Source organism: Corvus kubaryi, unplaced genomic scaffold (assembly GCF_017639235.1).
Source record: "Corvus kubaryi isolate FWS band 111438036 unplaced genomic scaffold, C.kubaryi_AGA036_p1.0 137, whole genome shotgun sequence".
Classification (NCBI taxonomy): Eukaryota; Metazoa; Chordata; class Aves; order Passeriformes; family Corvidae; genus Corvus; species Corvus kubaryi.
In genome coordinates, this window is record NW_024580671.1 from 5,604,535 (window position 1) to 5,631,528 (window position 26,994).

Sequence of the window (26,994 nt, forward strand, 5' to 3'; positions counted from 1 at the left end):
GGTTTTCAAAAGGGGACACATTTCTGCCTGTAAGCATTTTCAGCAGGAGAAAAATAATGCCTGATCTCCCTGTAGACACATAAATAATTGACCAAGTGGATTTACTCCCCTAACATATCAAAATCTATCAAAAATGTGAGGAATTCAATTCTGGCTGTTTCTCTTGGAATCTGGAAGAATGGGAAGTGCACTGAGGTCAGCATCAAGGGGCAGAAAAAGAGTTTTGTGATAGGACCAAAGAAGTGGTGAATGACAGTGACAAAACCTCTGGTTGGTCCTCCCCAGCCCAGCACAGCCATGCACAAGTGCTTGAGGAATGGCAGCAGCAGACAGAGACTGTAGGGGAGGAGATTAAGGCACTTGGTGGGCCTTTACTCTCTGTTAAGACATATGTGCTCTGTCAGTCCCACTGCACCCTGCTGGGCACCAGGGCCAGAATCTCTCCAGGCAGCTCACTTCACTGCATGGGACATCTCATCTCAGAGCCAGTTTAAATGTCTCTCCAAAATGATGATGATTTCATTGGGCTTGCAAGCAAGATGCATTTTAAGTACAAGTTATCCTTGCAACTGTGTGAATTTTTCATTAACTTTAGTAATATAAAGCATAAGTTCAGTATTTATTGTTACCACCCAAAAACCCAAACCCCAGGCGAGCTGTGAAAGTGGGGAAGTGGATCTAAAATCATGGAGAAAAGAAGAAGAAAGAATGCATGCCCACTGTTCTTTCAGTTCAGTTTTTCCACCTGAAAAAAAAAAAAACCAAAACCATAAAGGATAGGCATGAAGCCTGTAGTTCTGCTGAAAAGAGAACAGAAGGGACTAGAATCCTCTTTACCGCCTGCTAGGAGAACTGAGAATTAAAATTCTCATCTGCAGTGTTGCAGAAAGAATTAAGATGCAACAAAGGCAACAAAAGACCAGACAGCAAGAGATTGTGGAAATATGATGGATTGCAGCAGAGAGGGACACCAAGCTCAAATCCTGCATGAAAAAAGGGTGAATGTCTGACCTACAAAGGTCAGAGCTCTAGACATTAGCAGGGAGCAGAGTTTGGAGAATTGAATTGCTGCTTCGTTTCTAACCTAGACACATACAGCCAGACAAAGGGCACTACAGACAGCAGCACAGGGCCTGCAGCAAAAATCCTCCCATGCAAATCAGCAGAGAAAGCATGCTGTCTTTACATTAGTCAAGTACTTTATTTACTTATCACCTGAAATTGCCCTGTTCTCTCCCATTTAACCTAAAATTCAGATAATTTTTACTCTCTGACAGACCACATAAAATTATAAAAAGCAGCAGAAATTAAAGGGCAGAGGGTATTGCAGTAGTGAGAACAGTTTATGGCAAGCTGAAAACTCTACTGTAAACTTACCTCTTAAAATCCCCAGCACATACAATATGTACTACTACTGATACCATAGCTCTTCTACAAATAATCAATGCTTATAACATCTAGCTTTCTCCCTTATAAAAAGTCTCCATTTCCATATGAAATCTCCCCAAAATTTCAATTTACAGGAAAGATACAGAATTACTGTTATAAATACAAAACACAAAATTTCTTAAAACGGTTTTGAAGAACTAAAATTTGAGTAAAGGGGTACCTATCTTATACTGGGTAACAATTAAGATTATTGTGCTAAAATATAACAGATATGACCAACTATGAGAGAAGCAACATTTATTTCACTATTAAATTGCTAGAAAAATGAATGATGACTACCATTTTCTTTTGCAGTAGCACAGAAGAAAATCCTGCAAAAAACACCACTCCCTTTTCTTGAATATATTGCTTCAGTCACTGCAAAGGCAAAGGAGCAGCAGTATCACAGAGGCAATTGCCTTGCTGCCTTTTGTGGCTTTTTCCAAAGGAGGAGAACACCAGAGAGAACAGTCAGAGGACTCCTGACCTTGCTTCACTTTTTGCTAACTCATTGCCTCAATAAAGATGCTTGCTCCCTTATCCTTCATTCAAATCTCTGCTTTTCAAGTGGCATCTCTAACACTGCCATTGCATCTAAGAGACATTCATGTGAATTTCATGTCGTATTCCAGTAATACCATTCTAATGTTCTGATTGTGAGACACTTAAATACAGATGACTGTTTTAAGTGTGAAAGTTAAATGGGTTAAAGATTCACTTTTAATAACCGTATGAAAACTGGATGTTGGAGACAATATATACACACTGTTCAAAAGCCAAGTGGCCATAGGGTACTCTACAATCAGCAGTGAAGCTCTGCATGAGGCCTTCCCTCCCTTCTCCTTCCCTGCCCAGGCACCTGATACATGTACTGGCTTAAGCATACACGAGCTTTTTGCCTCAGATTCATTCTACAGAAATCTAGGCATCAAGCCAAACTTTTGCTGTAATTAAGGCTGGAGACGAGTAAAAACAAGAGTCCCAAATAAAGGTTCAAATTGGAAGCCAGTTCCAGTCATCTGCATCTTGTCCATGGCTTGACCAGCTCTTGACCAGGTGCTCCCACACAAAGAAAAGAAAATCTGGTTGTTACAGAAAATTACAGAAAACATCACAGGATTACTTCTTATGACAAACAGGAAGACTCCATTGGATTTTCATTCACTTATTCAAGGTTTTCTTTGAAAAATTTAATTTACTCCTTCCTCCTCTTATTAAAATATGAGTGAGGCATAGTCTGTCTGCAACACAGCAAAGCCTAGGAGTCTCCCAAGATTGACAAGGCACTCAACCCCACTTTTTTTTTTGCTGTTACACTGCTATTAAAAGCATTTGGCAAGAGTTGAACATGGCAAGCTGCTGGTTCAGGCCTCTGGTCATTCTCAAATCTGTCAAATGTGATGGCTTACACTTGGGAATGCTGGAGTGTGCATCCTTGGAAAATAAACAAGCTATTAAGGGCTCTCCTGTAGATTGTGCAGCATGTGAGTCCATCTTGTTATATCGGTCTTCTTTTCCACTATCAAAATAGTCTGTCACTAGAAGTCAAGATATTTCTTTGTTAATAAAAACAAATTCTGACATCCACTGATACTTGATTCTCTGTTTATTTGCCTTTTGTCTTACCAAATTCTTCAGGTTAAGTTTTTCTAACTTTTTTTGGCCTTTTTTTGCTTGCTTTTTATGGTATAAAACCTTTTACCAGAATTTGCCTGAAGGAAATTTTCACTATTTTATTTACAGTTTGATTGCGAAAAGAAATTTCTTTTAAAATCCCTTACTTGAAATACTCACAAAAGCAGAAGTCTCTTGGGGAAGAAGTGAAACAAACAGATATAAAACAACTTGACAAATTTTTAAAAACAGTAACTGAAAACAATGAAATGTATTTCATAAAGCAGAGCACAATTAAATACCTGATCCTAGCTAGCCTTTTTAAGGAATTAGAAATTAATAAGGATACTACAAATACACATTTTTAACATTAGAGTGAAAATAAAAGCCCCTTTATGTTCTAAGGTATAAATGATCCCTAAATATCCTTCCCCTAGGATTAGCATTTTCCTAAGACTTTCCTTAGAGAACAGAGATTGCCTTTGTTATTAAAGCGTAACTTAGGGCATTTTCAGCACTTACTTGTAAGTGATTCAAAATACAAGTTTCTTGATACTATGTAACATCATTTTTCTTTATGACACCTAGGATTTAGGTAGAGATCAAAATTCTCAACCATAGATGTCTAAAACTGTGACACTTAAGCAGTTAAGGACACTGTAAAATGGCCTGATTTCCCCAGCTATTGCACTCCCTTCAGTCTTTTAAAAGGCAATCTGCCTAAAATTATAGCAAATAATGCATCTGAACAGGGAAAGCAGAAAGGTCTCCTATTACTTCTTTGTTTCTATTACTCTGAGATATGAGACACACTTTAAATTAGCTGAATTAATTTCTTAGACTCATTTTATTTTTAAAGTTTGAAGGGGGAGGAGTTGGTTTACTCCTGAGTACTAAGTCATCTTTTATACACTGATGCTTTTTATTTCTCTGAAATCAATGAACTTTACAAATACTGAAGAAAATTTTATGAGAAACTGCTAAAACGCCCTGTTTAATGCTGCTTGAAAAGATATTTCCATTTAAAAGTTAATAATTTCTGAGTCAGGTTCTGAATGCATGGTATGTCAAACTTGAGAGCTCTTAGCAAAGAAAGGTTGTGTTGATTATTTTAAGGAATAAGATCTGATGAATATTCATGTTCCAAACCTAAATTCACTGGCTTACAAACTAGCCATTTGGTTTCCTCTGCCTTTTGTAATGTGTCCCAGGCACTTTTTGCAGAGAGACTGGGTGACAACCAACAAGTAGAAACACTAAATTGCATTTTCAAGATTACGTCTTCTCTTTGCAATGTCATCAAAATCAGTGGAAGTTTGTGACACATGTCTTTTAACAGGTTACCCTCCACACCGAAGTTTACTTTTTGGGATTGGGAAGGAACATCTTTTGTGATTTGCAACTGCTCCCCTAACAGTAAGAAAGTTAACTTTTACATTACAGCATACTGCAGTATAACTGGAGTATACAGGGCCAGTAAAAAACCCCATAGTCTGATCACCCTGAATGACTGATGAGAGAGCATAGCATGGAGCTGGTGTAAGAAAAAAATCCCCGCCTCCCAGATGGAGAAATCCAGTATTGAAAAAAATTAGTCCTCTTAAGTGAGACCAGACCATCAATTCACCAAATTCAGATAGCAGCCTTCATGCCACTGCAGCTTGGTACCATTAAATGCAAATCAAAAGCTGGCAATCACTTCTTATTTCTTATAATTCAGGCATCATTTTGCAAACTGCCACTTTCTCATGGACTGCCACTTATGTATAACATTCTCACTGTGTATGTAGGCTTCAATGTACAGCCTAGTAAGTTCACAACATGCAGCACTGTGAAAGATAAGCCTTTGAAATGGTGTGACATTTCAGGGTGAATTGCTGAGCCATCGTTTTCCTAGCAAGCCATATTTCATAGCAAATATTACCTTGTGCAACTGAGAAATTGTCTCCTAAGGCCATGACATGTTACACAGTTCTATGAATGTGTCGAGAACCTACACCCCAACGACTAGTCATGTGAAGTCCTAAGTAATGAGATCTTCAGTTACTCCCTTACTGTAAGTGGGACACAGAAGTTATTAGGATTGAACATGAATTCTCAGTGAGACACAGATAAGAGCAGAATACTGTGTGCAACTTCAAAAATAAATTACAACCCAAGAGGAACTTTCCATGGCTTAAAAACCTCTGCCAGCAGAAGAATATTTCCCCTTGCTCACCCGGCAGTGCTGTGCTGGCTCGAGATGCTCTATTTGGAAACAACACAAACAAATAATATTGGGAGGAGGGAGAAGGAAGGAGAACCGCTGACAGTCCCATTGACATGATGGCTGCCTGGCAGTGAAGATTTGAAGCTGTGTTGATAGGCAAAGGCAAAGATAAGCAGGAGACAACAACCAAATCCTACTTATCCCTGCCAATGCCATTGTTACCCAAACCCAAAGCTCTCTTTGTAGGCCAGTTGTGACTTCACCTCCCCCAGTGACAACCCTCCTTTTTGTACTGCAGTGGTGACCTTTTCCTGCAGGGCTCAGCAGCACTAATCCACCCTGTCATCCATCCCAGGAGCCTCTTCCATCTTTAACCTTTGTACAAAAACCTTAGGTATCATGGTAAGCAGAATTAGAAGCTGCTGCTGGAATCAAATCATTAAAGCCAAATGAGTTCATCGACATTGTTGTCACTACAATGAATAACCTAATCTCAACTGCTGTAAAAAAAATTGATTAAAAGAAAAGATTTTAAAGAAGTGGCTGCAGTTACTTTCAAGAAATTGCCTGCAGAAAAATGGAATATGAAAACAGCATTCTGGAAAAATTATCTTATCTTGATCTAGATTGAATTATTTTACCTAACTTCATTCTCACTGTTTTCTAACCAGTCTACTGTGAATTGCTCTAATTTAATTTGACATTCAGATATTTGATGGATGAGAATTTCCTTAACCATTTCTTCTGCTACTATAGAGAATATTTTTTCATTATTATATTAATATTTCCATTAACTTAGTGATATATTAACAGTGCAATGGATATTAAAAATGTCGCCAGTGACAACAATCACTGCGAAAAACCATAATTCTCCTGTTTCTTCATGGTTTATGTACCAAAAAGAGTTTTGGAATTGCTAAGTCTCATTTTGGTTTACCACTTTGTCTAGCAAAATGTTTAGTACAACCTGCTCTGGGGGTTAGCATTTAATAGGTAGACCACCTACAGTGTGCACACAGTTATATAACACCACAAAGTGAGTCAGGAGATTCCTCTCCTTGATTAGATAATGAGCTCTTTCTGAGTTCTCATGTAGCAGGTCTGGGAGGTCTCTGTTATTTTATAGCAGAAATCAACTATCAGTGAGATGGAGCTATTGAAAGCTTTATAAAATAGCTTTTTCCAAAAATCTATAGCAATTGCAAGCGAGTAGCACTACAGAAAGCAGAAATATGCTTGGCATTTTCTCTTTCATCACATTGTGTCTGTTTGTCAAATACAGCATGGCCTTCTTCACATGAGGATTATGTAAATAATATAGACTTGAGTTTATTGCATACAGCATCAGGATTACTAAACAATGACTTCTTGATTCCCTGTGGGTCATATTCCCATTGTGTGGTTCTGCATTTATTTTCTCAAATTAGTTAATGCAGACTTCCTGCCTTCAAGAATTCATGGAGCATCATTTTAAACTGTTTCCCTGCTTTTACTTTAAAAATGCTAGGATTCTTTTTGTCTAGATAGAGCAGATTATACAGTTATCAGGGAACACTTCTCTCTATCGTTGTTAGTAAGTGCTAATTGTACCTTTATAATCAACCACTGCCTTGCAGAAAATCAGTAAATACTTTATAAAAATGGACACAAACATACTATCTGATAAGAGCCTCTTTTCTAATTCACTATTAGATTATGAAATCTATTACTTATTCCATTGTGACCTTTATATTATTGACTCGTCTCTAATATTGTTTTGCTTTGCTTCTTTGTCTTTTATGCTCTGACTTCTTTTCTGATAGCTCTCTCACAGATATTCCTTTCAATTTCTTGCCTTCTAGTATTTACTGCTAATTTTTATTTTAGTATTTTACGTTACTGCATTTGAGAAAACCTATATAAAAATCCAGCCCAGTGAGAACAGTCAATTTAATGAAATGCTCTGGGCATAACATAAAATTTTTACTATGGGAAATAGAATATTCAAGTGAGAACAGCTAAATGTCATTATTTAGCAACAGTTCTGAATTAGACTGTATGGTGAAACAAAGCAGCTTTCCAATCCAAATCTCAAATTTCACAGCCCCACTATCTCAGTACAAAATACCCTCAATTAATCTTTTCACGAACAGTTATATTCCATCTACTTTAGGCATGCTATTTCAAGGAAGAATTCTGCTGAAAAAAACCAATGCCTAATACTTTGAAAGAAAAGTATGACTGAATCATTAAGGAAATTAGGTGATGTTTTTGACTGAATTTGAATTTGAATAATGACTGTAAAGCTAATTTTGTAAGGGTTGTTTTGGATGATCTTTACTAATGGTTACCATAAGATGTATTATGGTATGCCCTAGAAATAATACACAAATATTTTAGTTGAATATGTTCCCTGCACACTGGAGCAACATGCAACTAAAATCTTTGCCCCAGAATATTTATAATTTCCATAGCATTTAGGACATGACAGGATAAGAAAACAGTAAGCACAGAAGAATCAATAGTGACCACATGCAAAACTGAGCAAAAAAGCAGTTGAAGAAGCCAGACCGAAGTTGTTTGCCTAATCAATAACATGACAAGTAAAGGTGTAAAGAGCAGACCTACCACAGTTAATAAGAAGAATACATTCTTCCAGTGCAGAAATAAAGCACAGGTAACGTATGGATGCTTTTCAGGAAAAATGGGTATATGACTTTTGAAAACTTAACTCTGGAGGATCAGAAGGGTTGATAGCCAGTCTACAAAACCAGCAGACTTAGTACTTAAATTTTTGAGACAAAAATAGCTCTTTTTTTCTAGTTCCCTAATTTCAAAATAAGGAAAATACCCAACACTGGGATGTTCAGAGTCTCAGTGAATGTTTGCACATGAAGACAAAAATATTAAATATTAAATACTGGATACTTCCTAAGACTGGTGAGTGAGATGGCAGAGTGATAATAGAATACTTCCTTCCTTTTTAATTGTAAGAAAAGGAAAATATCAGCATGTGCTGCTTGCTCATTTCTACTTCTGAAATATACAGTAAGAGATAATGTAAATTAGGTCTAATATACAGCAGTATGCTGTCAAGCAAAAAATGGTAAATAATTAGCAGATCCAAATGACATTGTCAGAGTAAATTTTTAATTATCTAGTTCATTAGACTGTAAGAGCCAAAATAGCTTCGTGAAGCTAATGCATCTTTGCAAAATTCTTTGATGAATAATTTTACTCTATCTGTAATCAGTTGTAGAACATATCTATAATCACCAGGAGAACATTTTCACTGCCTTTTTCTCTCCTTGACTCATAGTGTCATTATTTACCTGTTACCTTCCTAAGACAAGCCTTATACTTCAAGAGCTAAGAACTTATCATGCTGTGTCATTGCTAATCACTTAAGGTCACAACCTCTCAGTTTTTAACACCCATCAGTTTTCAGGGTGATATTCAAAGTCAACCAGCTTTAGGCAAAGAGCCAACACAGAGGGTGACAGCATGAAGAGACAGTGCAGCTTGTGAACATCACTTCTTCCTCCACTAAGAACCTGATCACTCACTGTACACATGCAGAGAGAGAGAGACACTGACTTATGGGTGTGTACCACCAATACATGCTCACACCACATGGATAAGCACCTGCAGGCAGGACACACATAGGCATGGATATGTTGATATAAATACAATGTGTTGATTGGTGATTTACAGTGATGGGTTTTCTGCAGAACAGAAAGCAACACTTTTTTCCAAATCTTATGTGGCTTAGGAGTGGACATGGTAAAGAAAAAAGTCATGATTTTGCCTTCTGAAATCTTGCCTGCTACAAAAAGTATACCCATTTCTTCAGCTAGTCTAGGGAAAAAGAAACAGTCCATGTATATTTACTGCACTATGACAATTTAAAAACAGTAAGTGATATTGTATTAACCCAGGAACATCAGACCTTTGCCCTGCTTCCCTGTTCAATTAGAGCTTAATATTTCATTTGGGATTTTGGTGTTTATTTTTCAAGCTAAAGCAATCAAATCCAGGCAGCTTGAAATAGAGGATTCTTAATAATTATTTAATAATTACATCAATTCTGTTATGTGTTTGCTGTAAGTATGGGCTGTAAGTTTCCAATTTTGTATTAGGTGAAACAGGATAGCTTGGTTTTTGTAAGGGCAAAGAAAACCCATGTTGTAGTAATTTTCCTGCCTTATCCTCTGATTCTTTTATTAGATCCTCTAATTATTAAAGCCCCAAAGCACCTGCACATAATACAAAGAGTCTGGCTGAAACCCAAAGAGTGTTCATGCTTTTCCAAAAATTCTACAAAACATGCTATTTTGTCTGAGAAAGCAAAGCAGACTTTGCATTTAAATTCTGGAAGTGTCAATATGCATCCAAAATGGCTGATTGCTTCCACAGTTTAGTTGGAACTTATCAATGTTTCATACTAAAAATTAAATAACTCTTAGGCTTAGAACTTGAACAACAAAGTCTATGACACAACAAACTTTTGCTGAGAAGGTAATGGGACCTCTGGCTATCTGTGTTTCTAGCAGTAAATGTACCAGGATCACAGTCAGGGAGATAAGGCAAGCTGCTTTAGTAAATCCCTGCCAAACAGCAGCCAGTCACCCAGGATCTCACCCCAGCATCCTGAAGCTCTCTCATCTTCCATAAATGTCATCTTGATTTAAAGCCAGAAAAGACAAAAAAAAGCAGGGCTACTGCTTGTCTGTGCACACACAGAAAAATAACAACCCCAAGCCCAAACCAAAACAAATTTATAAAACCCCTAATCAGCTAGAAATCTTGAGGAAGACATAGCAGCAATACAGCACATCTCTTTTAGCTTATTAATTACTCCCGTTAAGACTACTAAGGTTCAGAGGTGAGTCACAAAGAAAGATAGAAGGTGGCCACAAATGGCTTCACTATATAGGGGGTAAAAAACCCAACTTAAATGTTCCTCATTACAATGAAATACTTTCCCCACTTCCTACATTAATAGCTGTAATATTCAAGTTGTAGAGCAGGCTAGCAGGTGAGAGATGAAATAAAACATAGCTGCAGATAGAAAAAAAAATTAAAATCTGTTGCAATTAATTAAGTCTCTGCCATCTTGGGAAACTTTGTCCTCCTCTCACACTCCAGACTTGCTGGCTGTCATGTTTGTTACCACCCACTTTGCAAAGCTGAAAAAACTCTTTGAATGTTCCACATCATCAGCAGTATGTCATAGACTTTTTTCCATATTGAATATGGACAACAGCCTTTCACCGTTTTTTCTCATTCCTGACTACTGTTCCTCTCTCCCAAAGTCCAGCCAGTACTTATCACTCAAGTTTACTGAGATATGAGGACGGATTGAAAGATGAGATGGAAAAAGAGCTACTGAAAATTGGTACACTGGAAAAAAAAATGAGACCACAAAACCAGTCAGGAAAAGGAATAGCAATCATCTTCATAAATATAACTGGACAGCAAAAGTAGGTTCTCATATTTACTGAAGAGACAGAAAGGGACAGGAAAAAATAGTGCAATTTCAAAATGGAACCATGAGTGAGCTACAATCTCACCATCAAAAACACTGTGGCAATAAATTTAAAAGAGGGTATCACTATGGAAAGGCCTATAGCTAACTGCTGAGTAACTAATAGAATCAGGTACCTATTAAAAAGGAGAATCAGAGTCTATTTTGAATTATTGTCTATCCTAGAAAGGTGCAACCAGAGGAAAGAGCTTGTTATATTCTATTTTGGTCAAACAAACAAGCAAACCAAACCAAAACATGTTGAGTATAAGAATGAAACTAGCTGGAAATGTGAAAAAAACCCAAACCCAAAGAACACATCTACTGGAATACAAGAAAGCTGGTCAAACTTAAAAAACACCCCAGGAGGTGTAATGGAATTCAAAACTGCTTCAAAAGAAAAATACAAGGAGAAAAAAATGACCAGAGTGAGTTAAAAGTTGGAAGGTTAAAAAAGTCCTTTCTTGTAAAAAAAAAAAATGGTGAGGAAACCAATTAGGAATAAGGCTTCAGACAAGTCTTGCAGGCAAGAGATAACACCAGAGAAGAAGTACTGTGAAGTAATGCTATCCAAATGGGAATCCAGAAGGCTTTTATAAAAATATCAGAGGAAAAAACTAGCACTAGGAAGAGAAACCCATTAAGGAAGGGAGTCTAACTTTAAATTAGCGGTGACTCAGAACTAACTGAGGTAGCTGCTTGTTTTAAAAAAATCCATCTCCTACAAGAAAAAATTAAAACTCTGGCAAAAGTTTGTTCTTAAGAAATGCTTGCTTTACCAGTGACAATTTAAAAAAAAAACATTTCTAAGATTTCTCTTGGAATTTACAGAAAAATAGCAGATGGAAGAGCTTCATAGAGAAACATCAACATAATACTGACACTCAGGAAATGCATTCATGATTCTATACGTTCTTGTCCAACCAATTATTTTTGTCTCCACCAAAAGTAAATCATTTAACAACACAAAAATGAAAATATACTGGGAAACCAAAAAAGTCTTTCCCTTCCTTAACTAATGGAAAATTAAAGCAACCTGAGCATTAAAATGAGTTGATTTATAAAGACTGCAACTTGGTACACACCACACATTCAATTATATATTTTTTCTTAAAAACTATTGCTGCCATACATTTTATAGAGCCTCTGATAGTAGCTTCATGAGATCTTACTCTGATTAGAATATGAAGCTGGCTGATTCTTAGGGCTTGCACTAAGTCCTGATGGAACTGACACAGCCTTTATTACAAACTGGCAGCTAAATATGTATCAAAGAACTTTGAACCTGTAGCAGAAAGAAAAACTACCAGTAAATTTTTTGCCACTATAGGATATTACTCTGAAGTACTATTGTGATGTCTTTCTATTCCTGACACAATAAGCAGTGATTTATCTTGACTTTATACATTTTCCTCATGTACTTTACTTGAGTTTTACATAGTCAACTACTGCAGGTTGAATTCCCTGTTCCATCCCAACTGCACACAGAATATACTGATGCCTCCAGGCCATGTCTGCATTTCCACAATCTGGGGATAACTGGCAATTAATGAAATGTTTTTTATAATTGAAAGCATCACAAACGGTTCTTGAGTGATTATTTGGCTACACATAGCAACTGGCAAGTGCTGAGGCATGAAGCTCAGGGAACCACACCACCTCTGCTGAGCTCTTAGGCCCCTCTGAGCTGCCAGCAGCATTGCAAGAAGGATGCTTAGGGCTCTCTGCACCTGGCCAACATCCTCTGCAACAAAAGGCTTATCATGCTTCTCCAAGAGAAGTCAATGCATCCATGCTAAAGCCAGACACAAAAGAAATATTTGGGGTTTTTTTCAGTCAACAGCCTATAAAACAATTTGAGAATATCCCAGTTGAGTTGAATGGCAATATTGTATTGTCTAATTTTGCTGGCATACTAACCAGAGCAGAAGGGCAGCCACAGAGGCACGCACACTGTGCTTGTCACTGTACGAACACGGTCAAGAGCAGCAGTGTCCTCAGTACCCTTTTGATATCTTTTATGCACAATTTCAGCAGTCTCTTTAGAAGACCTTTAGGTGTTAGGAGATATATTATAATTCTGCTTTGAAACATAATTAATAACACAGTTTATATCTTCTTCATGATGAAGTCCCTTCTCTGCTGTCTCTCTGGAAGCTTCCTGCTCCATGTTCAGCCCAGCCAGCAGGTCACTTTCTGATGGCCCTTTTAACATATACTCCTCTTGAAGAACTGCTCAGGAAAGTACTACATCATTTTGGTGAACTGTAAAGAATATTTAGAGTGTTCTAATAAAATCATTTTGAGGAAGTTTTGAATGGCAAATACAGTACTACATGTAGGGTATGCACTGGAGAGGAAGTGTAGGACTGTTCCATCTTTTTTCATTGGGAATGAGTAGTAAAATGCATACAGCAAAAGTTAGGCTGTTTAAATATATTAGAGACTCACAATATTCTCATGAGACTGTTCCCCATCTTCTAAAATCACAGTTGTTCAACATAATGGGGTTTATTTTCCTATCAGAAATAGAAAAAGACAGGGAAGAAGAGCAACATTCATGTCTAACCAAGTTTCCTTAAAGACATATGGCTTTCTATGACACGTAGATTAATCCACAAATTTTTATTGAGGAAATTCTCCAAGGTCAGATGAAAAGAGAAAGTAATTTGCTAAATCTACAGCTTAAGCATCCAGCTCTTGATCATGTGCCATTCAGAAAGACCTGACAACATGTTCAGCGTAATTTCTACATTATGGCACGCTTTTGCAAACAGTATTTTGGAAAAACAATCAAAGGTAAAATAGAAGAAAACTAACTGGGGAAGATTCAGTTGTTTGAAGTTCACTCAGGAGCACTTCTGTTTGTCTAAAAGATGAATAGTAAATGTGTAAAGATTTAACACTGTCCTCTGAAAATCTATTTTTATCTATAGCTTTTCAACCTCCATAGTGCAAGCCATCCTGAAATTATTGGATTACTTACAATTCTCATTTTTTTTAAACAAAATATTCTTATTTACCTTGCCTAAATTTTCCTATTTTTCCTTTTTAGAAGGTAATTATTTCTTGATAACCTCAGGTTTTCAAATAAAAATCCTATAAAACCAGGTGTGAGATACTTAAGTTGGATTAGTCTTCTCAGGATTTATCTCAGGCTTTTATCCTAACTCCCTTGCAAAACACAACTGAAATACCAGGAACAAAACCCACAAAACTGCTACTCAGACAAGAGAAGGTGGTTTTTCAGAAACTGGTATCAGAAACAGGAGAATTTCCTAAGAAGTTAACTGGGAACCTTGTTTAGGCTCCTTCCAAATATATGAATTACATCACATAAAAATGACAACACTGTCCTTCGTTTTCTGCTCGCATACAAATGATGCTTAGCATAGCACTGGCAATTGAACCTCTTTTTTAAGACTTTTGGTCTAAAACATCACAGCTGCCAGAGAGGGGAAAAAAAGAGGACTTCATATCCTGTTGTACCTTCCCTGAGCATGGGATTGATATGGGGCAGCTTTGGTTGTCCATGTACTATAGATTGCTTTATACCATGTATAGTATATTTTACAGGGACTCTCTTATTAAGTGAATATCTGGATACACGTCATTATAATTTTTCTAGGGATGATGACTACATGGATGATGGAGGGGGAACAGAACCGGAGGTTGGAAAGCAGAATACACCTTTCAAAGACAACTTTATAAGGAGTATTCATTTTCTGGAAGAATCATCCACAAAAAATGCTGAGCTTCCTTTAGTTAGAGTATATTTTTAAGAAGCTGTAGCTGGTGATCAATCCTTAGTGTTACTTAAGATATATCATCAAGACAGAAATTTCTTCCAAAACCTTTGAGCTACTGAAAAATAAACTACTTTTTATCTTTTTCTTTAATTTTAAGAAGTTGAAGTGTTGATAGCAGTTTGACATCCTAATCATCACCTATAGCAGGGCTACAGCTGTAAACCAAGAAATGGACTATTATCTTGAGAGAAGCTCAAAAAACCTTATTCCTTTAGCAATTCAATACTTAGTGAAATGAACTCTGTATTTGGGATTCACTGCTACTTTTACACAGAAAGAAAAACAGGTGATGTTTTCAGAGTGAGGTGTGCTAAAGAAGTTGCTTGCAGCTTTAAGACAGCATTAAAGACATTATTCAGTTGTCCCCTGTAGCAGAGTCATGGCTAGTGAAAGGAAAGGAGCTCTTGTCAAGGAAATTGTAATGGTTACCTCAATAAGCATTAGTCAAACCCACTACAGGAGGACCAAAATTACATGTAGCATTGCTGACCAGCTACCTTCAGTATTTACTGCCTTTGTGCTGACTTGGACCGAATAGCTGCAGTAAGTCCAAGAATCTGACAAAACACCACCAAGGCAGCAATCCAAAATTAATAAACTATATATCATAAATTTTCTGTGATGTAGGCTGTTCTTACTGCCCATACTGGAAAGCTGCAGAAATTGATTCAAAGTTTTTGGGGCTCACTTACCACTACTCAACAATTCAGTGGCTTGCTGGAATGACACACATATACACAAGCCCAGTCATCTTAAAATTTCCAACATTTCCAATCAGATAGATACATTTTAAAAGAAAATATGAAGATAATTTTATTGAAAATAGCTGTTTAGGAAAGCTGTTGAAAATCTAGTTAGGATATTAAGTTTCAAAATTTATCTGGAAGGCTGTAAATTATCTTTGCCAGCATATATTATTTTTAATACACAGAAAATTATTTTTCCTACATGATTTTGCATTAAGTTTATCCACTTGATATTAATCCATTTCACAAGAGTATGGCTGGTATCATTAATTTAAATGATTAGAAATAAAGATCTACAAGAGGGGATTATAAATTTCTTTATGTACTGAACAAAGGGAAAAGACTTGCAAAATAGAGCAAATTCAGTTATTTACTATGCATCTGAAGATTTGAGTCGTAAGTGGAACACTGAGTCAACTCTTTTCATGAAGGGGAATGATTTTAACTCACACAGGAAAAAGAATCATTCTTCAGCCTTAAAAAGCCATGCTGATTTCTCTTTCAATAACTTTGATGTACAGAGAAAGATTCCATTTTAGGAAAACCATTCTAAAAACACTTGAAAGATAGCTCCTTTCACTAAGGAACTATCCCTGGGTGACAGGCTGTCACTTCACTGCAATGCTCTACCAGAATTTATTTTATTTAAAATTAAAACAAAAATATGTCTGCGAGTTTTCTTTAAATTCTTTGAAACAGTTATGTTTCATCTTAATATAATCCAAAAGCTAGATGTCTAGCAATGTTCCTAGTACAGCTGATAGAGATAAGGGCCTCCAGATGGTGGTTCATGAGTCATGAAGATTATACACCTTCGTTGATCTCTGGTTTCTCAGAAAGCTTTACATGTCTTCCAGTTACCCCAGACACAGAGCCCTCATTAAATTTTGTCTACTTTAGTATTTAAATCTGTAAATAAATATCTTAGAGAAAGATCTAGGCTTGATTTTAAAACAATGAATAAGTTTATTCCTCGTATCTTGCTCCTAAAGTTCACAATGCTATTAAAATTGTGTGTGCATTTCTAGCTTCAATCAAAAAAATTTCAGCTTTTAGGTCCTGGCTGTCAGTATGAGTCTGTTCATTGATAAACTCTCAGAAGATATGCAATACATAACAGTGTTTTCTGACTCTGTAGTTTCTTTTCCAGAAACTGATTGAAATCCTATCCATTTGAAATACCCTAATTTCACTTTTAAATCAGTGTACCTAGTGTCTGATAAAAAATTGCTGGGTATTTAAACATGAAAGAAACTAGCTTATATCAATAAGATTTGTTGCTAGATAAAACACTTTGAGGAATGACAAACACCTGTTCTAACAGTTACTGTACTTCCCAGGGCAATGCAATTATTTCCAACACTACACAATGTATTTAAACTGCAGTAAAGCAATTTTTGCTTTCATGAATTACATACACCGCAGCTGATAGGGTTAGCAGCCATTTTACATTCTGTTCTACAGTATGAAACATAATAGAACATAATGCATTCAAAAGGAATAAAAGGGAAAGTTTAATACATCAGAAATTAAAGCTAATGCACACAGGTAAGAGATTAAAAGGTTTTTTATTAAGGTAAATTTAATTAGGTAAATCTGGTTTTAAAATCACATTCAAATAATGTATTTTAGATTATTTTAGATTATTCAGTCAACTAAGCAGGTTTGAATTATAAATATATTGTATCCTTTTGCAAAAAAAACTTCTGTAGAATTTACTGAGGGTTGCACTCTTTAAATTCACACATCTGATCCTGCTTAAATTGTTATGACAATCTTTTGTTTACAAAGGAAATCTTTGAAGACTTAATATTTTAACAATTAGATACAGATGAGATTAGTGCTGTAACTTCAAAAGAAAACAAACTCCTAGCATATTGCTGCACCAAACATTTCCCTGTGTGGAGCTGAGGTTGTCACAAGGGGCTCAGAAGGGGCAGTAAGCCTCCACAATAGTGCTTGGAGAACAGATTGATGAGGGAGGCTTGTCTTTTCCTCTCTCCATCAAAAGAAGACTCAGCGGTGACATAGTTAAGATTTATAAGTAAAATGTTGATACAAGCGAATGGAGGGATTTTTTTTTTCCAAAAGGAAAGGTTAACACATGTTGCGCTCCACAGCAGGCAGCCTGCAGCACAGGGTATTCTGTGCACTGGCTGGCAGGTTTTCAGCCACGTTTCCCAGCTTTCCCTTCACACTCTCTCTCTTTGAACATAGTCTTTAGCCAGTCTACAGTGTTCAAAGTCCATTTCTTTTTCAAGGAAAATAAAAGGCTCCCATGTTTTTTAATCTGCACAGCTTTAGATACATGCTTCTTTTATTTAATCATAGATAACGCATGACCAGGTTTCATCTGGATTCCAGCTATCTTTTTTTAACTGCCAATGATAAAGTTACCTTGCAACGCAATTTCAATTCCAAAATGTATTGAACATCACTGTTTTCCTGAAGGCCCAGGACAGAGTAGCACTGTTTTGCTCCAAGAGCAGCACATTGCAAAGGAAAAGGTCAAAACCTTTTAATTTTCCTCTTGTGCACTGTAAGCAGCCCTACAGCCTGAGCAGCAAAGTACACTCACACTTTAGATGTTTAGCTTAAATTTATTCTTCCTTTCACTTACCTATATTTTTACACCTGTACAAAACAACAGCAAGTAGCTGACTGAACAGTTGATTTAACCCCTTTCTCATAACATCTCATGAGTATAAAAAGTGCATCATGATGGGGCTCTCCATTTTTAATTATTTCTCATTATTCTAGAGGTCTGCTGAAGTTGCCAAATCCATCTTTTATTTAAAGGAAACTTATACCTATTAAATCCAAAGCAAAGGATTTTTATAGTATTAAAAAATAATCACTTTCCATGAAAGGGTTAATTAGAATATTCTTATAATTCATATGTTTAGTTTGACAAGCATGCAACTACCTCAGTCTGGAATGTAGCTATTAGAAAAACAGTTCTTTAAAAAAATTACTTAACTAAGAAAGAAGTATCCCTGAGGCAATTTAGAACAAAAGACAGCTTAGCAATCACCAGCTGCTTTATCTCCAATAATAAATCATCAAAATCAGTATTTTTATATACAGTTTTATGAGGCTTCTGTCTAAAATACTACATGCTTGTTAATGTTCGAACTGTAATATCAATTGCACCTATTTTATTGCAAGTTTCAATATGACTTTTTAAAATAGCCATGCAGGAGAATAAAATTACAGGATTTGTTTCCTCCAGCCATCAAACGAATCAAGACATTTTAAAGAAATTAATTTGTTTCTTGACCTCAGGACTCAAATATGTATCACATGGGAGATTCAAGTTCTTTTATTTTATATTTGAGCCTGGGGTATTTTGGTTAATGATTTAAATCTTGCTACCCATGTTTTGTTCTAACGCACTGAGGCAGTACAGAAGCTTTTGCTGGTAACAATGAAGTACAGTGGTGGACCAAAACGTTGCTGCTGCTGAAACTGTAAGCCAAGCCTTGGAAAGCTTTTATTAAATACTTTGATACTCTCTTCAGAAGTAGACTGCAATCAAAATAAGCCATCTACATTTTGCCTGGAGTATTAGAAATCTGTTAATAAAAGATAAAGTCCTGTCTCACTTCAAATAATTTTGAAGTATTAAACCAAATTTTGAAATAAGCAGAAGTAATGAACACCAACAGACTGCATGTCATTAATACCTAGCTCCACTCCATCCACTTTTAAAAAGTACATTTATGAGAGTATTATATGTGTCATCTGTAAAGAGCCAGCCTTAGGTTCAATGAACCCACAGCAAATTATATACTCAGCTCATTTTGCATCACATGAGAATATAATTGGCTTGTATTCCTGCAAAAGTTTAAAAACTTATTTCTGTTAATTCCTCTTTAACCTAAACTGAAAACTAGTTGTCCCTTTTTCTTCCACTTAGTAAAAATTTTAAAAAGAGAAAGCTTAATTTGTCGTTTGCAGCGTGGTCTTGTTTTAAGGTAAATATCTGCCATTCACATTTGCCTTTTCTGAGTGTAATTTTTTAATGTAAGCTGGGTGCAAAAATGTGTGTCTCCAGACATGATGTTGCAGGATCATGACAGTTTAACATATTAATGACAGCATGCTAACAATGCAGTTTCTTTATGTCACTGATATTAATATAGTATCTGAACCTGAAACCACACAGCTGGTGTATGTTTCCATTTTTGGTTTGTGGTTCTATGGGCAATTACAGTAGATGTTTAATGCAAGTAAGGAAGGGTGAGCTTCACAAAATGAGATCAAAATCCAGTTTCTTTGCTTATTTTTTGTTGTCCAAATCCTGACTTTTGAAAGCATGACCAGAAACAAATTGTACTAATTCAAATAACATTCTTTCTAAATTAATATTGTTGCACAAAATCATATTACTGAAAAATTTATTTCTCATTATGCTTTTGAAAATAGGGAATTCATCCTCAAATAATTCTGAATACTTAACAACATAATGAGCCAAAACACCAGGAGTGCTCCTTTTGACACAATTATTCTGCCCTTCATGCATGGATACCTACATGTTTATGCTTTAGGTACTTAAATTTAGCATCCATACATTGCAGAAACAATAAAAGCTGAGATACACATTGAAATAGATACTTCTAACTAGTAACTTTCTTGATAGCCTAGCAGATGCCAAGATGAGGAAAGATTTACACCAGAGACTATGAAAATGCAGGATCATTTGAGAATAATAAAAATGTAAATGGTGGGAAATGTTAACAGCAACAGCTGTGAAAAGAAATTACGGAAGATTAAAAGTATAGAAGAGAACAATAATAGTAAAAACACTTTAAAATTTAAATTGCTTCACAAGAGAGATTCTATCATTATGGCTTCTATAGGTATTTGAATAGTAACTGCAAAACCAGTGAGGTATAGATATTTAGAATTATTTCAATATCCTAAGAACTTACTAATAATGTAAAATCACAATCAAGAAAATGATAGCAAATCACACAGCTATATGAACCATGCTGACTTTCAGGTCTACAATGACTTTTTTAGACTGTGAGCAGAGTAACAGTCGCAGGCATACCGAGTGGTGAAGGCAGATGAAAAGATACTGGAAGCCTCCATATACAGTGCAGTTTTACAGCAAAACTCAGTATTTCCCAAGAAAGTCTTGAACAGCAAGAAGAAGGTATATCTGGTTTCATGTTTTATTATTTATATCTTCATATCTGTGGGGTGGATATTTGTATTTATTGCCATAGACACAGGTCCCCAGTGTTGGAGAGACCTGACATGCTGGCAGACAAAGGAAAGGGTAGAGGGCTGAATGCGTGCACACAGTGAATGGCTCAATATTGTGGCATATACATTTCCTTCACCCATAGCAAATCCTGCTCTGCAACCAGAAGCAGTAAACTGAACAGGTAAGAGTTGCATAGTCCCATCAATACCAAACTAGAGACACATAGCAGAAAGCACAGTATTAGTACAGTGATGAAATACACATTACACAGAATCATCCAGATAGAAAGGCAAAACGTAAAGTATGCCCTGCCATTTAGCAACATCCCAATGGGGTAAATTCCAAATGACACCAGAAATTTCAATGTGCTTCTAGAAACGTAAGGTATGAGAACAGGCATTGTATTCCATTTGGATTTTAAGTTACTGTTCATGATGTCTCAGCCTTTTCTAATATGACCAACCCTATGAAACAGAGCTCCCAGTTCAATGCCTATATGAACTCCGGAAAAATTCCTTTTTCAAAAGCACAATATTCCAACTCAAGGCTCATCTACTCAGACAAACACCAGAAGACGACTTATAGTCATTCATGCAGGAAGTTAGTTAATAAACTACAGGCAAAATCTGGAATTATTTTATTATAATTAATAATGTATTATGGTGATTATGGTTTGGCTGAGAACAAACAGGCCAAGCCTGAGCTAGTCTGAGCTGCCAAATCTTCTGCACATGTGACAGATGGTGGAAGCATTTGAGAGACTCCTTATGCATAGGAACTCTCAGTTACTGGGGCTCAGATTCAATGCAACAGCAAAGTAGCTGAAGTGGGTCATGATAGCAGCACACTAAGCAGCATAAACTTTAAAGCTTTGGATTTCATCCAAAGAAAAGGTAAAAAAGAAAGAATACTGCATTCAAGGGATGTGAGGTGAAAGTGGTTGTACAACATCTGTTGACTGACGAAGGTGAAGAAAACTGTGGTTTGTGACACACTGCATTAAATTCTGCAGGTATAGGGAGTGGAAGGACAATGCTTGAGCTAAGTGGAGCTGTATTTCCTTCTAATAGGGCTTACTTTAAACTTCCCTAACAGTTTTCATGAACATCACAGGGTGGTTTGGAAATATTACAACTTACTTTGCAATAAACCTTTTTCTTCTGAATAATTAATTTTGTGTGCTTATATCTAATCTCTTTTGGCTCATCTTACTTTGAAGAAGGTTTTGAACTCCAAGAATGTTCCTCAACTACTCCCTCTAGAAGTCCCAGGAGGCAAATGCTAGAGTGTAGAGGAAGTAGACAGGACAAAAAATGAAATGAAGTGTCATATCATACCACTGAGAACTCCCTTAGCCATATCCCATGTTATATCAGATGCAGAAAATCCATCTTGCTCTCTGACTAATTTCTTATGGTAACTGAAGCAAGGTAAATTGGAAGGAATAACCACTTATTAACAAAAAAAAAAAAAAAAGAAACAACTGTTGACATCTGATGCTGCCACTGTCTCTTCAGCCTTTACAATTCCTTCCCCAGAACAAGCAAGTTTGCTGTAGTACTTTCTGCACCAATGTGCTTTACAGAGCAGCATGCAAGCGAAGCTTAAGCCTTGATTTATGCTGAATTCATGAATTTAACTTTTTATGAAGTTGTTCAAAGAGCAGTTTAATGTTATTATCGGGATGAGCTCTCTCAGACTACGTTTCCACATGGAGAGCCTTCAAACCTTTGCTTTTTGGCAAGATGTGGAGATGCAGGTGCTATCTGAACCAATTTAGAGTGTGATCAAACCGGGGACCTGCTTGTCTTTTTACGTTATCCATGAAATGAGAATCAGTCTGAAAGTATAAATTTACCAGAAATTGCATTACCCTTAGAGATATCAGCCCTCATCTCTAAAGAATATTGTACTGCCAGCTCATAAAGAGAAAAAGTTTTAAAATATAAGCAGAAGCTACAATTTGTCAGAGAAAACCCAGGTTGAGTTTTCATGAATATGGGACTGCTGTCAGCAAAAAATGCTGCCTCTAGTAATGGACAAAATGCCAAATTTCTCTCCTGCTTGCTAATGTAAATCAGATATTTGCAGCATATAATTTATTTCCTGCCTGAAAAGAGATGCCAGCAGAGTCCTTTACAACAGAAAGGCAAGGGCAGATCACGCCAATTATGAAAAAGTTTTATACTAACAATGCCACAGAGAAAATGTGTATGTCCTTCATGTATCTACAGGGATGAAAGAGAGGAGAATAATCCTCTTTCACAGAAGGTCATCATACCAGTGGCAAGGCATACCTTGAAGCTATGACACAAACCCTACTATTTTTTGTTCAGAGTAGAAAAAAAAAGCTGTAAAAGGCTACGTGAGATTAGATGAAATCTTAGGACCAAAATTTACCCTACCAAAGTCTCAGCAATCTCTACTACTTTTTCTACCTGATGTCACATCGAATGTGGCACACATCATTGAAGATCATCATAAACAATTTTTTTCTAACTAACGCAGGTTTTTTTGCAACCAGTTTTGGTAAGCATGTGTTTTATTATCATCAGAACTCATAAAAATATTTTTATTTTACACTTCGTAAAAAACTTCTGCTTGTTCAAGGAATAACATACACTTATACATAAAAAAAACCCCCACCCTATGTCCATGAAGAACGATTAAGTTTGTAAAAATAAAGTATTGAAAGGTCAGGGAATGCCAGAATTGTCTGAATAGCAATAATTTAGATACCTCACGCCTGTGCATTGTGAACAAACCTTTTAATTAAATATTGACATAGTATGTTCCATAAAACCTCATTTAGAGGGTCTGGAAGAACACAAGAATCCAGCTTTCTTTCTTTGTGTAAGGAAAAGCAGTCATTACTCGAAGTAAGTTCTACTTCACATTTGTAGATGATAGACTCTGCAAAATACGTATGTACGTGCACACTGTACAGAACAAACATATACATTAACACAAATAAGCATCCAGTGTTTGAGTGGCATCTAGAACTTGAGGAATACTAAGAAAAAGTAAAAAATCCCTTATTTTGGACCTTTTTTTTTTTTTTTTTTCCTTCCTCAGGGGAAATCTGCATGGTTCAAAACCTGGGTGTGAATATTGTGTGGTGGGAAGAGCTCTAATAACTTCACTCCCGGGGGGAAAAAAGAGAGAGACATAAAAACACGTGGGCACTAGTGACATTCTCTAATTACATGACTGCTAGCCTCTAAATTTTCCACCCTCTCTCTCACTTTGAGCGTAAGGTTCCTGTTCTCACATACAGATCTCCACAGAAGTCCCTCCTGCCCACATCTCATTTCTCATTTTCTCCTTCTGTTACTGCCTGAGTTCTGTCCAAAGTATTTTCTTAAACGCCTACTATACGTGTTCTCTGGTCTTTGCATCACGTCAGTGCTTGCATTCCAAAGAACCTAGCTGTGTTCATTTGAATTTCTATCTAAAATAGGGTTTTTCTGCAAGGTCAACAAATGCTCTGATGTCAGCTAAAGCAACCCTCTTTTTTAAGTAGCTAGTTCGCTAGATGAAAATTATGTTCTTTATCCTGATGCATTGCTTGCACTGTTTGACCAATGCAGACTATTCCTGACTTATATTTTAATCAGAAAATGTGATAAGTGAAAATTATATCATACCTAGGTAAATATCCTAGAACTTCTTCAACTAATTTGCTGGGTTTATAAAACCAGAACCACTCCATGAACCTTTCCTCCCTTTGTGATTAAATACTTCTTTTTTTTCCTAAAAGAAACTTAATTTTAAAAAGAGGGCACTCATATCGACTCCGTAAAATTTTAGACTGCCAAATTTCACAGCTGTTCCTTATCTCTGTGATGGTGTGACCAAAACCCCAGAGCTGACAGCTCCAAGTTCTGCAAAAGCTGGGTTATGAATTTTTATTTCTCAGATGTGGATAGAAGCCACGAATATGAATCTACTTTAAGCTTAAGGAAAAGAAACAGACATACTAGTGGGAGCATGTTTTTATGCTCACACCCATATATAACGGCAGGATGGAGTTGCTTCTTTTTTCACACTGCACAGACAATGGGATAGAACCCCAATTCTCACTTCTCACTACTTGCCAGTACTGCCTTCTTCTGATACTTGCAAAGGGCAAAACAGGTGAACAAGACTATGGTTCCACTTCCAGCCAAATCCAAATGCATGTTTAAACCATGTCACCAGGGACATAAGCTGTCTGCTGCCTAGAGACCATGAGAATTTTCCACTTGCTCATCAATTGATAAGGCAACCTGTAAAAATCACATCCCATTTCAGAAGTTCAAGATTGCAAATAAGGCCTGGGCTTCTAAATATTTTCTCTTACATATTCAACAAAAAGTTCTTCCTAAGTCTCCTTCCCATGTGAGGAATTTGCTTTTTTTCCCCTGCTCATTGTGGTATTTGCTATTTTGGGTGCTCAGAAACCTTGCAGCCTCAGAATCTTGCTTTCTCTTCCTATTCCTTATGTGATACTTTAGCAAGTATGAAGAATGTGAAATATTTATAAAGCTCAAATAGGTTTTTACTTAGCAAAGCACTGTTACCTGTCAGCATCCACAGTCACGTCATGAACCCCTCTCTGGATGACGTCTCGAGAGGCAGCGAGGTCTGGTATTCGGTTCAGACTTCTTGTATATAGGTTGAGTCCTCCATCTGTCATGTACCTGAAAATAAATTTGTGGTCAAACAGTGGGGAATGCAGCCATCTGGCAACCGTGTTTCACTCTAAAGTTAATGGTCTGTGAAATTCAAATGTTTAAGGTACAGGTTGTCTTACTAGATGGTAGACTGATACTAAATATTCCCATTTTATGTGCCCAGCAGGGAGATTGGGTATCTGCCTGTTTTCTGGGATCATTTGCCTTTTACTATGATGTCTTACAGGCCACCTTCTTTTACTAAAATGTTTTTAGACAGAAGCCCTCAAGTATCTTCAAAAGCACATTTTAAATGCTGTGGTTTTGCCAAAAAATAGCACCAGGTGCAAGAAACATCACTCCAGCTAAAAAAAAAAAAAAAAAAAAAAAAAAAAAAAAAAAAAATTAGCAGCATTTCTTTTTCCAAATGGGAACAGAAATTAGCAACCCAAATTCATAGTCCCTGCCGGAATGCAATTATTGAGATATAAAAGAGAAGATATCCACTGAAAACCTTACAATGATATTTTTCTGTATGTTCCTTTTGCTTGATTCCCACCACTTCACATTACAATGAATGTCTAAGGAATGAACCGGTGAGTATAGTGCTGCTTACTCACTAGAGAGCCACTAAAAGTTTGTGAACTAAAAGCACCAGCAATAATTTCTAGAATGTCTACCTACAGTTTAGTTGTCTCTATGACAAGTCTTGGAAGTAATAATAGAGCAGCATCACAAGCCTGTCTTACTCTCAAGACCTGTCCATCATGCTCCCAAAGGATCTTTCATCAAACTGTCTTCCCTCTTAGGCCCTTGTTCTTTATGTTTCCCTTTTGTATTTTTTAATAACTTTCATGTACCAACAAAGCATAAATTTATTTTTGAAGGGCCATGCACAGCACCAAACATAGAAGTGTACATATTCAGAAAAAAGTTTTCTATACCTCATGGAACCTACCCAAAATAAAATACAGACTTACTGAAATAGGCATAGTCCTAATGCTAGGTTGATGGCTAAAGTGATTTTCCAGAGTTTACTCACTTTAACAATCATCAAATTGTATAAATTCAATCTTTATCACAATCTCTCCTCCAGCCATGAAATGGTGGCACACAAACCCATCTTTCAATCCAAGCACACAAACATTTAACTTTAGTAACAGCATAGAATTCCAGGCAAAAACCAAGGCACACACACTACTGCTGCTCCAACTTTCTGTTGGCCCTCTCCCTGTATTTCCTTATGGGATCAGATTTAATTGAAATCAACTGTGAAAGAGACCTGAGGGCCAATGGAGCAGTCTGGGAGCACCTGCCTCTGCCTCCATCTACGTGGTTCAGGGTGGGTGAACAGGTGCAGGCCTTGAGACCAAAGATGCAGCAGTGGAACCCTCCGTGATAGTTCCAGTTTGAGAAGGCATCATGTCTTGGGTGGCAATATGGATGAAGGCAACCTCAAGGCATTAAAACACAAAGGGTTCCTTTGATTATTTTTGACAAAACTCTGAGGCATTCAATGCATGGGTAAGATTTGGCCTGCAGTTCAGCAAAGGATTTCTGAAACCTTGGTATCTGGAGTTTGGAGACGGTAACTTCACATTTGTTTTCAAAGGTAAATTAACAGTCACACTTACATACTATATTCATCTTTTTATTAAAGACAAAATTCAGACTTTTTTGACAGATAATTTCGCTAGCCTTGAATTATCCAGTAGATTCCACAGCTCTAGAATGGCATAATAAATTTAGCTGTGGCTTGAATGCAATCCAGACTGTATGGATTTTTTTCCTCTCTAAGTAAGGTCTGAATGG

The 26,994-nt window shown here is 36.6% G+C and overlaps 1 protein-coding gene across 9 annotated transcripts in view; it reads right to left on the bottom strand.

The window, feature by feature from the left end:
* NAV3 (neuron navigator 3) overlaps positions 1–26,994 on the bottom strand; it is a 524,494-nt gene that overhangs the window by 78,487 nt on the left and 419,013 nt on the right. For all 9 annotated transcript variants that reach the window (XM_042017696.1, XM_042017695.1, XM_042017693.1 and 6 more), the window contains one exon: positions 25,090–25,209. In XM_042017696.1, coding sequence (XP_041873630.1) covers positions 25,090–25,209 — 120 coding nt within the window. The remainder of the gene's footprint in view (positions 1–25,089; positions 25,210–26,994) is intronic.